General features: G+C 38.6%; 1 protein-coding gene across 3 annotated transcripts in view; it reads left to right on the forward strand.

The window, feature by feature from the left end:
• Positions 1-18,425, forward strand: part of LAMA4 (laminin subunit alpha 4) — a 122,828-nt gene that overhangs the window by 101,856 nt on the left and 2,547 nt on the right. For all 3 annotated transcript variants that reach the window (XM_036414187.2, XM_036414189.2, XM_045572619.1), the window contains exons 31-38: positions 689-842; positions 7,161-7,348; positions 9,033-9,222; positions 9,993-10,148; positions 11,593-11,752; positions 14,003-14,133; positions 15,215-15,308; positions 15,800-15,919. In XM_036414187.2, the coding sequence (XP_036270080.1) occupies positions 689-842; positions 7,161-7,348; positions 9,033-9,222; positions 9,993-10,148; positions 11,593-11,752; positions 14,003-14,133; positions 15,215-15,308; positions 15,800-15,919 (1,193 nt within the window). The remainder of the gene's footprint in view (positions 1-688; positions 843-7,160; positions 7,349-9,032; positions 9,223-9,992; positions 10,149-11,592; positions 11,753-14,002; positions 14,134-15,214; positions 15,309-15,799; positions 15,920-18,425) is intronic.

An 18,425-nucleotide genomic window follows, 5' to 3' on the forward strand; every position in this document is an offset into this window, starting at 1 on the left:
ACAGAACTATGAAATTTATCAGAGGCATTAGGGTAGTCATTAGAAGATTGTATATGCTTGAGCAACTGATATACTTGGGTTTGTAGTTAGCTTTTCTAGCCCTTTAATTTCTGTATGACTTTGGCAAAGTAAGCCTTTTTTATTCACCTGCAAATTCAGATAATAATAGTGCCTGCCTGGTATGCTTGTTATGAGGATTAAATGAGATAATGGGCATAAAGCAGCTGGCATACAGGAAGCTATAAATATTAGATGTGATTATCTCTGTACATCTTATTCACAATAGAGTACAGAGCAACATAACCAAATCCTTGTTATAAGTTTAAGAACCTGTTCTTAATTTAATGCCTGACTTTAAACAAAGCCATTAATCTAGGTCCTTAACAAAGACAACGAGGGCTCCCTGAGTACAAGAACTAGCAAGGGAGGAATTTGACACAGATTGAATAATTCAGAGGCGGCCCAGTCACCCAGAGTGTGGTGAGGGAAATGATGTTCATCTGTCAGAATGTGCTGGTACCTGGCAGGACGTTATTAATTAATTGGTTAAATGATCGTTTTAAATATTCTGATTAAAGTAGTGGTTGATGGATAAAGATCCATCACACACACAAAAATTGTTTTAATTGCTCATTTCTCTGACCAACATTTTTAAGGTTGTTTTTTTCCCCCTTCGTTACTAACACAGGTTGGACAGAGATGTGGAGGTGGAAGATTTCCAGCGGTATTCTGAAAAGGTCCACACTTCTCTTTATGAGTGCCCCATTGAAAACTCGCCACTGTTGCTCCTTCACAAAAAAGGAAAAAATTCCTCAAAGCCTAAAACAAGTCAGACTAGAAAGGTAACAGATAACGCTGTGCCAAGTTCCCGAATGCCCTAGCATTCCACACATGCAACTTTAGACCCTGATGCTTTGTAGAATTTACTCTAATCTGCAACTGTACAAAGATAAGGTTCTTGTAGTAGCAGGTATTCCAACTCACTGGCTTCGTAGCATCCATTCTTGTTCCTAAAGAAACAGTTTGAATCAGCTTCTATGCATACTTCCAACTACTTGTCACTGGTGTGGTTAAAATGGCTCCATGCTTGACAATTGATATGTATCTATCATATCATCAGTACTACTGTTCTCTAGTATCCTTTGTTTCTGTGTAACAATGGCAGGCTTTTGTCACAATCCCGGAAATCGTTAAAGTTTCTGACCTTACCCTTGTTTCCCCCTCATTCCTTGACCTTCACTTCAACCACTCACGTGGCATCAACCAGAGCTGCTCCATCATCGAACCTTGAGTTCTTGCATGGCGTTCCCTGGCTACTTTTCTTTCTCATCCTTTTAGTCCAACCTTTCCCTCCCACTGCCCACACCTTCCTGGTCCGATTTTCACAATAAGCTCAGGTTCCAATGTTCCCACCTGGTCGAGGCCACTGTCATCTCACATCTGAATTATGGCAATAGCCTCGTAACAGGCCTCCCTGCTTCTGTATGGTTTCCCAACAGTTTCTTCTCAACACAAGGGCCAGATCCTTATAAACACAGCATATCCCAAAAACATGTGTACACACTTTCACAGCTGATAGCTCAATTGATGTTTCTTTCTCTTCCCCCAGATTAAGTTTTGAACAAATGAAATTCGTCCTAACATGCTTCTGGGAATTTGAAACCACAGTTGTAGTACAAGCACTGCCTTTATAATTATTTAAAGTGTGTATACACTTTTTGGGATATCCTGTATTTATAAGATGATAACTCACTTAATTTTCACTCCTTTTCAGGTTTAACTGATTTGAAATAATGGGTGAAGCCAGACTAAGCTTTGAACAAAGAAAATTAATCCACTAGACTTTTTTATGGGGATACATAAACGATAAAATTTACGGCACAAAACCGGCAACAGTTGATGGATTGAGGGTGCACAAATACCAAACAAAATGATTCTTAATGTTTGCGCTTCCGTTGCTTTGAGTTACCAGCAGTGCCTGGACCAGAACAGTCAACAGTTTGAAAATAGGCGTTGAAAAAAGTATTCATTTCTGCGGATTCTTTTAAAGTCTGAAAATGAACTGTATGTTAATAAACACTGACTTTTATAATCATTCAAAGCGTGTATACATTTTTTGGAACACCTTATGTAAGTCATATTATGTCACTCCTCTGCTCAAAGTGGACCCCAGCTGTACTCAGAACAAAAGCCCACGTCCCCACAATGTCATAAGAGGCCTCATATTACCCAGGCAGAGGTGGTTAGAGATGATCAAGCAGGCAGGTGAGTGGTTAGGAGCCTGTGGTCCCAGATTGAAGAGGGATGTCCCAGATTGGATAAGGTGCCGGCCCAACTGAGGGATACAGCCTTCACCCCTGCACAAATTTCATGCACCAGGCCTCTAGTATTTCTATAAAGTCTCAGGAGTGTTTCTGGAGATCAATTCCTAAAAGTGGAATTGTTTAGATTAAGGGAATGTGCCTTTGCAATACTGACTTAGAGTCTCACAAATGACATTTGAAAAAACCTATTGTTCCTCACAATTGCTAACACTGGATATGGTCACATTTTTATAATTTAATGGACAAAGTTGGCATCTGACTGTGGTTTACATGTTCTTGAATGCCAGTGAGGTTGAACATCTTTGCTGGTGAAGAAGTGATTTGACCTATCAGCAGAGGGAAGCACCCCCACCTCCAGCTTCTCACTTCGGATGGTTTTTCACTGCCCATTGTTTCTTGGTTTTTCACTGACCATATAGTTCAGCTTACAATAGAACACTTTTTAGAATTCCCATGAAACTTCCCTTTGTTCACACATGATTTCTTTCTCAATGTTAATAATTTTGTTTAGGTACTAGTACCATGGTCAGCAAACTGAGGCTCTCGAGCCATATGCGACTCTTTGGCCCCTTGAGTGTGGCTCTTCCACAAAATACCACTGCCTGGGCGAGTCTATTTTGAAGAAGTGGTGTTAGAAGAAGTTTAAGTTCAAACAAATTTGGCTCTCAAAAGAAATTTCAATCATTGTACTGTTGATATTTGGCTCTGTTGACTAATGAGTTTGCCAACCATTGTCCTAGTATAATCAAATCTTAGAAGTTTTTCATGATCCCTTCCTGAATTTCACATGGAAGACTTAAAAGTGATTCAGGCAGAGAAATAATTTCATTTCTTTTTATGAAAGATTTTGCTAGGGGATACTTCGAAGAATTTTTTCAGAAGAGATTATTAAATTCTGATGAAATCTTACTGTCACCTTTATATACTGACTAGACACCCAGTGCACGAGATTCATGCACTAGGGGTGGTGGAGAGGGTCCTCTCAGCCTGGACTGTGCCCTCTCGTACTCTGGGACCACTCATTCCTTATCGCCCGCCTCTAGTGAAGGTGGGAGAGGCTCCTGCGCTCATCAGCCATGTTCACCAGCCATGAGCCAGGCTTCTGGCTGAGAAGCACTCCCCCTGTGGGAGCACATTGACCACCAAGGGGCAGCTCCTGTGTTGAGCATCTGCCCCCTAGTGGTCAGTGCACATCAGAGTGACCAGTTGTTCCACATAGGGTTTTATTACATAGGATACTAAAAGGTTTATCCTGAGAATTTTTTAGCTGGGACTTGAATACTGTCAGGTGATCTTACACAGCAGGTTAATGTCATGGGCTGATGAGGAAGATCAATCTTCTAAGCAAACACAATTTATCCCTTTAAATGAATACAGTGTTTTGGATGACGCTATCTATCAAATATAATTTCCTAAACAAACATTCATAGTCTCAAGGTTACAATCAACAGTTGCTATTGGAACTGTTAACACAGACTTTTCAATATTATAATAACCTCTTAGTCTTTATGGTAAAAAGTCTTAGAAACTCAATTTTGTAATAAGACACAAAATCGCTAGAGATTTCACTTATATTTTTTAATAATTGGAATGTCCGTCTTTGCTAATCTTCTCTTGTATTTGCCCTTTTATCAAAAGCTCCTTAAACAGCTACCAAGAAAAACTTGTGGCCTCAGGTTTAAGTTTTCATCAAGACTGAATCATAGCAACTAGAGCTCATAATAATTTATTTTCACAATACCTTACTAATATTTCATTTTATGCATTTATTATGATTAATTTAACCATGAATAGATTCTCAGTAGTTTTTAGTTTCTTCTCTTTTATAGATGAAGATCATAGTACATCAATCTTTAATCATATTCCTGAAGAACTTTTTAGGGTATATTCCTAGAGGCAGAATTATTAGATCAAAACAAATTACTTTCCAAAAAGGTGAAAGTTATTTTATATTTCCTCATGAGTATATAAGAGTACCTATCTTACCACTATGTTCCAGCCTGAAAATTTTTTGTGATATTTATGTTTCCAAATTTAATTGGGAAAGCATCTCCTCATTTGGTGTTTAATGTGATAATAAACATTCTCTACATTGTAATAGACATTCCAGATATCTGGCCCTTCTCTGAGAACTGATTCCCTCCCTCCTGTGGGTCCCAGTATTTTAGGTTTGTGACTTCATCTACCTTGATATAGATGATTGGACCAGGGTAGATCAGGTCAAGTCAGCTGAGCCATCGTGTTCTCTTCTTGGAAATTCAGAACCCAACCAGACTCCTCTGGGCTGGTCATTGATAGAAAACACGTCAACCTAAGAGCTCTGTGTTAATCATGCACAGATAAAGAAGAGAAAAGGCAGAAAGCTGCCCTGCAGAGAAAGAAAAAATGGTAACAGACACTCTGAGAAAAACAAAGCTGAAATACCTGAAACGTCCAGCAAAAGAGTGCCTTGATTCTTCCTAGCTTTCTAATTCCTGATTCTTGCCCCCAGTAGGACCCACTCTATTATCTTCTCTGGATTGTGTTTTCTAGATACTACCATAGCTTTGTAACATATTGCCCTCTTTTTCTTAAGTGCCTTAACTAGTTTGGCTGTTGTCTGAAACAAAATAATCTTGCTAAATTGAAACTGGTACCACCAATTGGATTGCCACTAATAGACTCTCAGAAAAATAAATTAAATTGATCAAGTCAGAGTCTAATAGGGTTCAGGGAGAATCCCCACATGCATAGCCATTTTAAATAATAAGCTAAGTCTCTATTATGTGGTAATGAAGTAATTGATTAAATTTTAACTTCCCTTTTTACAAGAGAATGATCCTAGTCCATATATTTCCACATTGAAGCAGAGAAAGGCAGGGCTGATGAATTGAGACTGTCACTGTCCAGTAACCTCCGGCTTTGCTGAGCCTCTGTGATCTCACTCACTGTCGCTCCTCCCATAGTTAAGTGGATGCACTGACTGAGAAAGAGTGAGCTCATCTCGATAGAATTGGAGAGAATGAGGAAGAGCCAGGATTGGAGAAAACTCCCATTCTCCCACTCACCTCCGATGAGACATTTCCTATGCCCTTTTTTTCATGAAAAAAGTGATCATATCTCCCATTATATGGCATGCTGTTCCGCTGAGGTTGGAATACAGCATGGAGTTTGGGGAAGTTTCCCAAGATATGTTAGAGGGAGAGTTTCCAGGAAGCCCCACTCCATCCCATTCTGCCACTCATGACTGGGATGATGAGGGCCTGGGTCACAAGAACATTGGTAACTGCACATATTTCCTCCACCAAGAGAAAGACCTAGCTTTGGTAGCCCTGAAGCAGGTTCTGAGTCCTGGCTACTATGAGGAAGGGAAGAGGGGATGGTGGGACCAGGTGGGCTTTTCTTTAGGAGGGGAGTCTCCATGCACCACCCCACTTTCCCTAATCTAACTACTACCCTTAGATTCTCCAGGGCCAGACTGAGATATCAAACCATTAATCTTATGATATCTCCTGGAAATAGCTCCTGGAAATTTTTACACTGCTTTGTTCTTCTAGTAGAAAACCTAGAATTCAGAACTATGATGGATATATTTTAATGTGTATAATTCTTTTGATATTTCAATGGGAATTAGGGAGGGGTGAAAACTAAAGGTGTAAGTTCATTTAATAATCTGGATCCAGGATTTTTCCTCCCTGGATCTCATCCTGACTTGCTGTGTTCTCCAGTTCTCCCCACTACAAACATTTCCTCTCCTCTCTGCCCTTCCTTTGTTGCAAGCTTTCTTCCTAAGTGGGTCAAATCACACCACTGACCACTTTTAAAACCTATAGGGCTCCTCACCACCTAAAAAATAAAACCCCAAACTCCAGCAAGTCATCTAAGGTTCTTTCTAGCTGGTAACAACCTGTCTTCAAAATTGCTATTTATATACCCATTCTTCAAATAGATTTTGAGTTTCTTAAAATACAGGAACCATTTCTCACTCACCTTTCTATTCCCTACTTTCTATTTTCTACTGCCCATGAAAGGCTTACAGAAACATTGATTTCTTCTCCTTCACTTATAACATTTAGGTAATCAATAAATACTTGCTTAAATAAATGAATCAATGCCTGAATAAACAGATTTATTTGCATTTACTTTTGCTTCAAAAGGTAAGACTAAATAACCATAGTTTCACAACTCTAAATTTTAAAATCAGCAGTGCAATTTTAAAGCACAGGTAATTTTTTAAATTGTTCTATCTCCTGTCCCATAAACATTTACTACATAGCTTATTACTGAAAAATATTCTTAAATATTTTGAAGATGTTGCTAGGTATTTTAATATTTTGCACAGCATGTGTAAATAATAATGTGTGAGCTAAAGTGATATTGTTGCTTATAATATGTGGATTTTTTTACTGATATGCTAGGGTTATTCTATTGCCAACGTTTTTTAGGGATCATGCAGGAGGTAGTCGATTGATAATTCTCTCTCATCGTTGATGTTTCTATCTCTCCATCTCCCTTCCTCTCTGAAATCAACAAAAACATATTTTAAAAAATAATTTAAAAAATAAATGATAAAACATTATCCTTACAACTTCAGTTTAACTCTGCTTTACTATCATAGACAAGAATTTTAAATTTGTTAACATACAGTATTGTTGTTTGTTGCTATTACTGCTTCATCTCCTGCTGTCATTTGCTTATAATGGTAAGTATAATTAACCATACCATTAATGGGAAATGCACAAATAGTATATTCTTTGTTTTATTATTGTTGCTGTTGGGTAAGGAAATAACAAATGAATTTTTGCTATTAGTATGTCACATTAATCCCTTATTATCATTTATTCCCTATTCCTATAGGGAGAGAAAAATAAAGATGCACCTTCAAGGGATCCTATTGGCCTGAAATTCCCAGAGAAGAGTGCTCCGAGAGACTCGCACTGCCACCTCTCCAACAGCCCTAGAGCAATAGAGCACGCCTATCAGTACGGAGGAACCGCCAACAGCCGCCAAGAGTTTGAACACTTAAAAGGAGATTTTGGTGAAAAGTAAAGTAACATACTATTCCTTTAGAAATATCATATCCTGACCAGCCTTCATCTTTATGTGCATATGTGTATTTCCAGTGTCTTTCCTTCTCAGCCTTCCAGCAGTTCAGAAACATTCCAACAAATCTGAAAGCAATTTGTTGGGGGGAGTGAGGAAGAGAAGGTGACATCAAGGTTAGATGAGTCCTTGAAATTTGCCCCATCTTCCTCTCTTTTAAAAAAATATACTTTATTGATTTTTTATAGAGAGGAAGGAAGAAGGACAGAAAGTCAGAAACATCAATTAGAGAGAAACATCGATCAGCTGCCTCCTGCACGTCCCCTACTGAGGATGTGCCTGCAACCAAGGTACATGCCCTTGACCAGAACTGAACCTGGGACCTTTGAGTCCTCAGGCTGATGCTCTATCCACTGAGCCAAACCAGTTAGGGCCCATCTTTCTCTCTTTGATTGTCTTTTCTTTTTGATAAGACACAGCAAATTCATAGAATAATGCTGCTTTATGCACCTTAATTTTGGGGGGGGGGGAAAGTCACAAAGTATGTAATTTATTGGAAAGTATAAATCATGCACTATTTAGTATTCATTTTGATGATAAAAAAAAAAATAGGATTCACATGGTACCAAAAGAGAAGATAATAAGAAAAAGATGATAATCTCTATTGGTCCTCAAGCTATCATTGAAGCTCCTCATTTCTTCCTGGTATTTCACAAATCTTCAGGCTATTTAATATTATTAAAGATTTCTTTTTAAATGTTAGCATCCAAGCCAGGCCAGTGTCACTCAGTGGTTAAGTCAACCAGCAGGTCACGATTCCATTCCCGGTCAGGGCAAATGCCCAGGTTTCAGGCTCAATCCCCAGTAGGGAACATGTAGGAGGCAGCCAATCAATGATTCTCTCTCATCATTGAAGTTTCTCTCTCTCTCTACCTCTTCTTTCCTCTCTGAAATCAATAAATATATTTTTTAAAATAAAATGTTAGCACCCAAATATTCTTATATAGGTCTCATATAGCTCTTTTTCTTAGGCACTGCATTCAATAAGAAACTTCTAATACCTTCTACTTTGCTATTTGCCTAGTAGGCAAAAATCATTATTTTGTATACTTCAGGATGAATGTGGAAGTTAGGCTAGTAAATGTATTTTATCTATAGCCTGTAGCTAAAGTTTTTAATTTCTACACATTTTGGTGGCTATGCTTAGTATGTGATATTCATTGATTAATTTTTACTTTGGAAAAATTGCATCTGTATTTTAGATAGTACACAAATCATATTTTTATATGCAAGTTTTCATATGCATATTAATCACTCACTAGTATTTTGTCCACATGAATAAGCTTCCTCAACATATAGATTTTTGCTAAATTGCAACCACATTTTTAAAGCAAATTATAACGTGCTCTTTAATTGAAACAATACTTTCTAAATGTGGAAGTGTTGTTTCAATTAAATACAATATTCCTGTTGTATAAGGAAATGGAGACGGATTCACATTTTTGCACTACCAGTGCTGATCCACACTTCATTACTAATGCTAAAGGATCATTAGAAGCAACACTGCTTGGGTGTACAGAGAATGGCTACTTATTTATTCTCCCTTACTCTGCATTGCTTTGGGAAGTCAGAGATCACCCTCAGTCTCGTTTTACAGGTGGCAACCTTTTTCTTTTCATTTGCCAGATCTCAGTTTTCCATTCGTCTGAAAACTCGCTCCTCCCATGGGATGATTTTCTATGTCTCAGATCAGGAAGAAAATGACTTCATGACTCTATTCTTAGCCCACGGCCGCTTGGTTTTCATGTTTAATGTTGGCCACAAGAAACTGAAGATTAGGAGCCAAGAGAAATACAATGATGGATTGTGGCATGATGTAAGTTGAAGGCAGAGAATATTATTCTCAGCAAATATTCACCACTGGCAAGTGGTCTGGCACTAATACCCCATTATTGGTTTCTCTAGAAGCTTCTATTTTAAACTTGTTTCTATATGCTCAGAGTTCCATTTCAAAAGCTTTTATTAATTTCTTATAAAAATTCTGAAGCACACTCTTTTAAAAGAGATACAGTCTGAGTATAATTTTTTACCAATTTTTAATGCAACTATTTTAACCAAAGAGTCAATGGCTAACATAAACTGTAGTGTCTAAGTATTTTTCACTTGTGTTTTTCCTACTGCCTTCATATTCTAGATTTTCAACAATTGCTGAATGTCTTTCCTGAACTAAGATGTGAAAGATACAAAGCAAAGAGTGTAGGAAAATAGGACATAACAGGGGGAACTACCTGAGTTATTGAAGCAAGTCCATGTGTGTATAATGAAAAGAGTAATGTCAGCAATGTCAGCTGCCCTAAAATAAATTACAATAGGTTTAGGAGACAGCACGTAGGCTGGCCAGCTGGAAGAGTTTCACAGAGAACTCTGCTAAATATATGCTACATTCAGAAGTTAAGCCTGTAACTTTAAATCAAGCCTTAAGGCAAGAGACAAACTCCTGACCTCCAGAGAAGGACCCTTTTTCTAAAGGATTTCCGCACATTTCCCACAGTATTGAAATAGGAAAGTTGGGAGGGGAGGCAACATGATCTTTCCGCTCATCTAGGGATGTGCTTGAGATGTGCTATTTACCTTCTCTCCATCCAGGTGATATTTATCCGGGAAAAGAGCAGTGGCCGACTGGTAATTGATGGTCTTCGAGTCTTAGAAGAGAGTCTGCCTCCTACTAGAGCTGCCTGGAAAATCAAAGGTCCCATTTATTTGGGAGGAGTAGCTCCTGGGAGAGCTGTGAAAAATGTCCAGGTAAGCCAGGCTGTGACTAGGTAGAGTCGTTGACCTTTAGAGCTGGAAGACCACTTACTCCAGCCCTCATTCTGTGATTAGGAAACTGGCCAGAATGGAACGGTAGTTTGGCTGGAGATGAGTGTTGGCCACCCTCTGGCATTACAACAAACTCAGAAGCGATCTTTTTATTCTATTCTAGGCAGAGGTGAGATGAAAAAAATTTCAGAGGTATAAATTGGAATGAATATTTATGTTTAAAGAAGATTTTTATTTATCCAGCAAGTACCCATACCTTTATGGAAAAAAAAAAAGTCATTTGATTATGTATTATTGAGTGAAAAAAAACTTTTTGGGCAATTATGTAAACCATGATCTCATTTTTTTAAATTATTATTATTTTTATATTTTATTGATTTTTTACAGAGAGGAGGAGAGAGGGATAGAGAGCTAGAAACGTCGATGAGAGAGAAACATCGACCAGCTGCCTCTTGCACATCCCCTACTGGGGGTGTGCCCGCAACCAAGGTACATGCCCTTGACCGGAATTGAACCTGGAACCTTTCAGTCCACAGACCGACGCTCTACCACTGAGCCAAACCGGTTTCGGCCATGATCTTATTTTTGTTTCTTAATACACACACACACACACACACACACACACACACACACACACAATTTGTAAATGTGCAAGGAAATATGGTTATCCCGAGAGAAGTGAGGACATAGTAAGAAACATGTTATTTTTATAATTTAAAAGTTTAAAATATTATACTTTAAAAAAACAATTTAATAATAAAGTGACTGCTTTAAAGGACCAAATTTTCATATATAAATACAGATTTGATTTTAACACAGCTAATACATTTCTAAGAATCATTAACATATGGGATAACACCAAAGAAAAAAAGAGAAGGGGGGTTTGTGTTGAATTAAATATTAGGTAAGTAGTCCCATTTTATGAGCACCTCTTTAAAAGATTTCAAAAGCAGTTATCATGTCTTGTGGTATGATAGATATTCAACCTCAAAAACAGCCAATGAAGCCAGAAATTTGAGCTTTCTGATGTTTATTTAGCCATAGTAAATTTAACAAGAACTTTGCTAGCTCTTATCAGTGCTAGGTGATCTTGGACACAGCTATTATTCTTGAAGAAAAACAAACTAGGATATTTCTAATATTCAGTTTGAAAACCACAATTATACCGTCAATAATTTATTTGGTCATGGTATACATAAACATTTTCATACTTAACTACAACAGACTGGCATTATCAAGGAAAATTTCAGCTTGAAAGAACTAGTTAAAAAGCAACTACCTGGAAAGCTATTTATCATTCAGATAGCTAAGATAAAACAGGAATTACTTGGTTTCTCTTGATATTCAAATTCCTACATTTTTATTCCCTTCGGCGCATCTGTGAGTGTTGAGAAAGTGGATTTTAAGAAATGTCTTCTTCTCTCAGATAAACTCAGTCTACAGTTTCAGTGGCTGTCTCAGCAACCTCCAGCTCAATGGGGCCTCCATCACCTCTGCTTCTCAGACATTCAGCGTGACCCCTTGTTTTGAAGGGCCAATGGAAACAGGAACATACTTTTCGACAGAAGGAGGATACGCAGTTCTAGGTAACGATGACTTACGCTGAAAACGTGTATCATGAAATACTTCTTTCTTAGGAGTGGATAACAGGAATATTGGGGCCCATTAGTTAGAACTTCAGAATGCCAAACTCACTCAGCCCTAGAAAATAGCCTCTTTCGAAACACCACATGACCTCACTCATTTGTGGATAATAAAGATCATTATAAACTGATGAACCAAAAGATAGATACAGAGACAGTAAAGCAACAAGCAGATTGTCAAATTCCAGCGGGGAGGGGAGGAGGATCTGGGGGAGATAATAGATCAACTGAAGGACTTGTATACATGCATATAAGTACAACCAATGGACATAAAGCTCTGGGGAGGGAGGGGGAAAAATCAATAAAATATGTTAAAAAAATTAAAAAAATAAAAATAAAAAAATAAAAATAAATAATAATAAAAAAAGAAAGAAAAGAAAATAGCCTCTTTCCACAAGGACCACTTTTTCCCTTCCTACTTCTCCAAACCAGAAACCCATGCCCATCCCTGTTTGCTTTCCCTGACCAGAGCGCCTCCACACTTTCTAAACCTCTGGATGTAGACCATCCTGGCTCCTTTAGAATTGTCCATGCTGCTCTGTGGTCTGATCCATGTCAGCTCTCTACCATCTTGCTCTCTAGGTCTTCCTCTCCTCCCTCATACCATGACCCATTGTCCCTACTAAAGCAACTTCCACTTCCTCCCCTTGCACTACAACAGCAGCAGACAGTGCTAACCTTCGGAAATTTTATTTCTGAACTAGAGCCCCAGTGCACGAAATTCTTTCACAGGTAGAATCCCTAGGCCTGGCCAGTGATCAAGGCTGATCTGTGGGATGACCAGAGGGGGTGGGGCAGGCACTGGCACCCACCTTGGATGGTCTGGGGCCTGCAGCCTGGAGGCAGCTCTTGCATCGAGCATCTGCCCCCGGGTGGTCAGTGCGCATCATAGTGACCAGTTGTTCCACCAGTCATTCTGCCAGTCGATTTGCATATTAGGCCTTTATTATATAGGATTTGTATTCTCCTTGGCTATTACCTTCTCTCTCATTCAGTAGTTTTATTGTATGTTTCTAATCTGACAGTCCCTCTGCCAGGTGAAGGAACATAAAAGTCCTAAAAATAAATAGAAGCTTAACCGACTACACATAATCATTATCCAGTACATTCCAACAAATATTCCTTAGCACAACCATTAGGTGTAAGCACCAGGGTAGGTGTTGGATAGGAAAAAGGTATAAAATGTTCCAGTATTCCCTGTTCTCAGGCACGTAGGTACTTTGTGCACCTCCTGAATAAAGACATTCCAATGCAGCCAAGTAGACCTTCTAAAACCACCACCATGTCCAACAGAGTAACTAGAGGGAATATTTCCTCTCTTTGTCTAACTCATATTACTTTCCTTTCCTTTTCCCCACTAAATCACCTACACTCACATTTCTCAGCCCTTCATTAAATTTCAGTGATAAGATCTCAGAAACATGGACAGCTTAAAATGCATAGCAACTAGCACAATTTATGTTCTCCATAGACATTAACTATTAATAGCAGGGAAAATTAAAAAGTGATTTATTAGGAGACACATTGAGCGAACATTACTAAGATGCCCCAGTTTGCAAAGGGTCTCTTGGAGTGAACATGGCCATTCTCAAGAAGAATTAATTTTCTCTCATCACTGCAATAGCAGCTCCTAACTGCATTTGCTGATCTCACTTTTTTCCTATAAAATGCTCTGCAGCACTGGTGGAAGCTATCTTTATTTGTTTAAAATTTGTTTTATAATACAGATCTCATCAAGTCAGCTTTATCATCCAATTAATTCAAAATAAAGTCTGACTTCCATATTTGCACACTAGAGCCTTCCCACCGTGCCTCCTCCTCCCCTAAAGAGGACAATCCAGCCACATGAGCTTCTCAGTACTCTCCAAACACTCCAGCCTCTGGACCTATGGTAACCTTTCCTCCTTTCTCACTTTGGACATATTAAATGGTCCTCCGCCCCTGAGCTCCCAGAGCCATAGGGTATTTTCAGAATGCTGTCCCCACCCAACAAGAGTGATGTACTACTATCTCAGTTCTCTACAGAGCTTTCCACAGTGTGTTTGACATAAAAAATGCCACTTTCTACTTTTCTGCTAAAAAAAGGCATCATACTTTCAAATATACATACAAAAATATATTATTACAAAGTGACACTATAGTTACAAAATGTAGGTTGCTGTTCTTGAGACCTACAAGTATTTCTCTCCATAGATGAGTCTTTCAACATTGGATTGAAGTTTGAGATTGCCTTTGAAGTCCGTCCCAGAAGCAGTTCCGGAATCCTTGTTCATGGTCACAGTGTCAACGGGGAGTACCTAAACGTTCACATGAAAAATGGGCAGGTAGTGTGTTAAAAATCGTCTTAACGGGCTATCTCCTGTGACCTTGGATTCTAGATCTAAAGCAGATTTATTTTACAGAAGGATTTCACCAATCTTTCCTAACTGGGAGGGGGGGAAAACAGGGGAGCTATAATGTGAAAATTAGATGCAGGCAATATTTAGATTCAAATTTAGGTATATGCTAGGAATTGATTTGATTAGAACAAAGAGCCATGGAAATGTGATATAGTTTTTTTTTTTTAAAAAAAAAAAAGATCAACAATAACCACATAATTAAAGGGTTTTAACAAAAAAATTGCATCTTTCTTTTTACAACAAATGGAAGCAGCAAACATACCCAACTATCAAAACCTACAAACATTAAAACATCTAGAATCTATGTATACTAGCTGTATATACATACATATATTATGTTCAAAGCTAGAAATTTTAAAAATTGTTATAAATACAACTTTCATTCTAAAACATTACTAAAGAACTTCCATGAGATCATTCAATTATAAGAAAAAGCAACATATTTTATTGGTGTCTCTAACTTGATATAACTGATTTTGAGTTCTGATACCTTCTATTAAACCATTTATTAATAAAATGAGTTCTTATATGGTGTTTTCTATGTGCAAAGCACTCTTCTAAATGCTCCATATGGACTAACTCATTTAATCCCCCAATACTCTGTGAGGTATTATCATCCTTGTTTTACAAATGAGAAAGCTGGCACAGAGTAAGTGGGAGCACTGGGCTATCAACCCAGGCAGTTTGGCTCCAAAGCCCATGCTCTTCACCAACGCCATAAGTGCTTTGTCTAACACCTTTAAAACGTAAAGGACTTCATTCTCTTATCTTACTATTTCTCTTCCTCGTCTCTCCTGTCATTATTTTGTTCTTTCTTATCAGAGCATTCAGTTTAAACTATTTCATAGCCTATTGCAGAGTGACCCCTGGTGTTCAAATTACAAAGCATGCATAAATGTTTGTTAAACTATTGCTTCCCTGTGAGTTATTTAAGAAATTCCGTTCTATCACGGTGAAGAGAAATTAAATTAAGATATATAATGTACTGGTACCTGGTCTTTTGCAGGTCATAGTGAAAGTCAACAATGGTATTAGAGACTTTTCCACCTCAGTAACTCCCAAGCAGAGTCTCTGTGATGGCAGATGGCACAGAATTACAGGTGAGGAGAGCTGTGTGTCCTGGGTTTCCTTATAAAGTGAGTCCACACACCCACCTGTGAGATGATGCTGGGAAGAACTTTGACTATAACTTATATGATGGGATAGATGATAAATGAGAGTCTAGAAGTAGCTGAGAAGAGAATCAAATGTTATTGTACTAAAATGTATATTAAATCCACATGTTATTTGAAAATATGAATGCTGCCAAAATAGTCTTGGGGAGTTATTTAAATAATGCATAACTTATGGGGCAAAAATGTGGCAGTATCTTAAGTATTCTTAAATGTCTATATGAAAAGAGTATCTTAAATATCCTCCTTTTCAAAGGAAAATGTCACAATGATTGCTTGGTTAGACATTGATGTTGTCAATGATATAAAAGAACATGTGGGATTTATTCTGAATAAAACCTATTGCTGTGATAAATAAGTTTATGTGGAAATGAATCATTCCAGTGCTGTCTTTGACCAGCCTTTGCCTTGTATTTTAGTTATTAGAGATTCAAATGTGGTTCAATTGGATGTAGACTCTGAAGTGAACCATGTGGTTGGACCCCTGAATCCAGCACCAGTTGATCACAGGGAGCCTGTGTTCGTTGGAGGTGTTCCAGGTAAGAATTGTTTAAAAAGGACAAGTTCTAGCCGAGACAGGTTTGGCTCAGGGGATAGAGCGTAGGCCTGCAGACTGAAAGGTCCCAGGTTCGATTTCAGTCAAGGGCATGTACCTTGGTTGCGGGCACATCCCCAGTACGGGGTGTGCAAGAGGCAGCTGGTCGATGATACTCTCTCATCGATGTTTCTAACTCTCTATCCCTCTTTCTTCCTCTCTGTAAAAAAAAATCAATAAAATATATTTAAAAATAAAAAATAAAAAGGACAAGTTCCAAATACGAAAAACAGTAAGATCTCATCATTACTGTTATAGTATTGAGAACTGAGCCAAGTGTTTTCACAATTCACCCAATCACTCTAAGGATTTTATACACAATGTCCTTTCATGGGGAAAAAGTATACTGACACCTGTGACTCCTCACACAAGGATTACAGTGAAGTAACACAGAACAACTATACTCCCACACTTTAACCAGTAGATATTACTCTCCCTCTGCAATGTTTATTTTTTTCTTTTCCCTTTACAGAGCCTCCTCGCATGCACACAGTGAAATACTATCTCTAGCACAAAGAAAACTCATTTTCTAATACTGCTCTAGGATCTGAGAATCTTGGAGGACTAAAAGTGTGCTGATAATTGCTTTCCTTACTTAGTAGGAAAGAAGAGAATACACAGTTCTCCCTGTCCATGATTAGGCTGAATTTCCCAAAAAGCTGGAGACCAGAAGTTCTGTTGTTCCTATTATATGTACTGGCATTTCCTAAGGGAGGTTCCCAGTTGCAATTCTGTAAACTTCATCAGTAACATCGCTGCTGTCATCTTCCAGAATGGTGTGTAATTCAGGATGATGAGAGGACACATATGAACAGCCCCCATTTGTTCTGAACCTCAGAAGCAGGCACCATGACCTAGCTATTTTAGTGTTGTTGTTTTTTAATTTTATTGGTTTTAATACTCTGTTTAAAGTATTATAGATTTTCCTTTTTCCCTCCATTGACTCCCTACCTCAAACCTGCCCCCACACCTCAACACACTACAGTCTGTGTCCACGGGTTACGCATATATGCATATAAATTCTTTGGTTAATCTCTCCCCACTCCTCAATTCCCCCACCATCAACCCCCTTTTCCTTTGAGATTAATCAGTCTGTTCCATGCTTCTATGTCTCTGGATCCAGTTTGTTCATCAGTTTATTTTGTTCATTATGAGTGAGATCAAATGATACCTTTCTTTCTCTGACTGGTACCCCATGGAGGATGGAGGAACCATGACCTTTCATTAAATGTGTTTGTTTTCACACATTTCACTAACTTGGAAAAACCAAATGCTAGGTCGCTGGAGAAAAGGGTATAAGAAAATAAAAATTTTCAAACACCAGTATTGACAATGGCAGTAACTTACTGATGAAATACTTGGGACAGCCATAAAGCAACACTTCCTCTCCTTTATTGTCCCTATCCCTCCCCATCGCCATTCCCGAGTCCTCTCCTCCTGCTCTTGCTTTCCATTCTGAAAGGGAATTTTGGCAAAGGCCATCACAGCACGTCATGCATTACCATGTAGATGTGTTACATCAGTACTTGTATTTCTTCACATTGCTTTCTTTCTAGACATCACAATATTGTTTAAAATACTTCAAATTTTTCCAGAGCCTACAGGATCAAAATGAGTATAGCATACATAGTCCTTGATCATCCGGCCCTTCCTTAACCCTGCCTCTGGGATCTTCTCACGCCTTCTGGGACTTGCAGCTTCCTGAGTGTGCAATGATGCTCTGTTTGCTCCAGGCCTTTGCCCAGGTGCCCAGGGCCTCAGTTTCTGGAAAATGTTCTTCTTCTTTTCCTCCCCTAGTACCTTTTTCAAGAAGTCACTTCTTCCATTCTTCCCCCAAGGTAACTCCTTACTGACCTTTAAGACTCATCTCAGACTCTGCTTGCATAGGCATGCCCCCTCTCTCCCTAGAAAGTGCTGTGCATACCACTGTTACAGTGCTTATCACAGAATGCTGTTGAAATAAGGAGTACATCCCTTGCTGCCAGGGAACACGACTTCATTCAACACACAGCGGACATTTATTAAAAGTCCATAAAGGCCATGCTAAGTTCTGGGAGACAGACAAAACAAGCGTGGCCCTCCCTCATAGGAGTCATATTTGTTCTTTACTTTGCCCCCGAAGTACTTACTGCATCATACAAACAAATATTTGTCTCTTTGATTTTTGCTAGTTTTAGATTCTGACCTCATCATCACATACCACCATCATCACTCACTACAACAGTTGCTAAGCTTCACAGACTGGGTGGGCAAGATGCCCTGGAAGATAAATCCAGCCTGCCTGAGACATCATAAATAGTGAATTGTGTTTAATTCTTATTGGTTTTGAGAGTAGGGAGGAAGCCATCAATTTGTTGTTCCACTTGTTTACGTATTCATTGGTTGATTCTTATATGTTCCCTGCCTGGGGATCGAACCTGCAATCTTGGCATATCAGGACGATGCTCCTA

Source organism: Pipistrellus kuhlii, unplaced genomic scaffold (assembly GCF_014108245.1).
Source record: "Pipistrellus kuhlii isolate mPipKuh1 unplaced genomic scaffold, mPipKuh1.p scaffold_m20_p_5, whole genome shotgun sequence".
NCBI lineage: Eukaryota > Metazoa > Chordata > Mammalia > Chiroptera > Vespertilionidae > Pipistrellus > Pipistrellus kuhlii.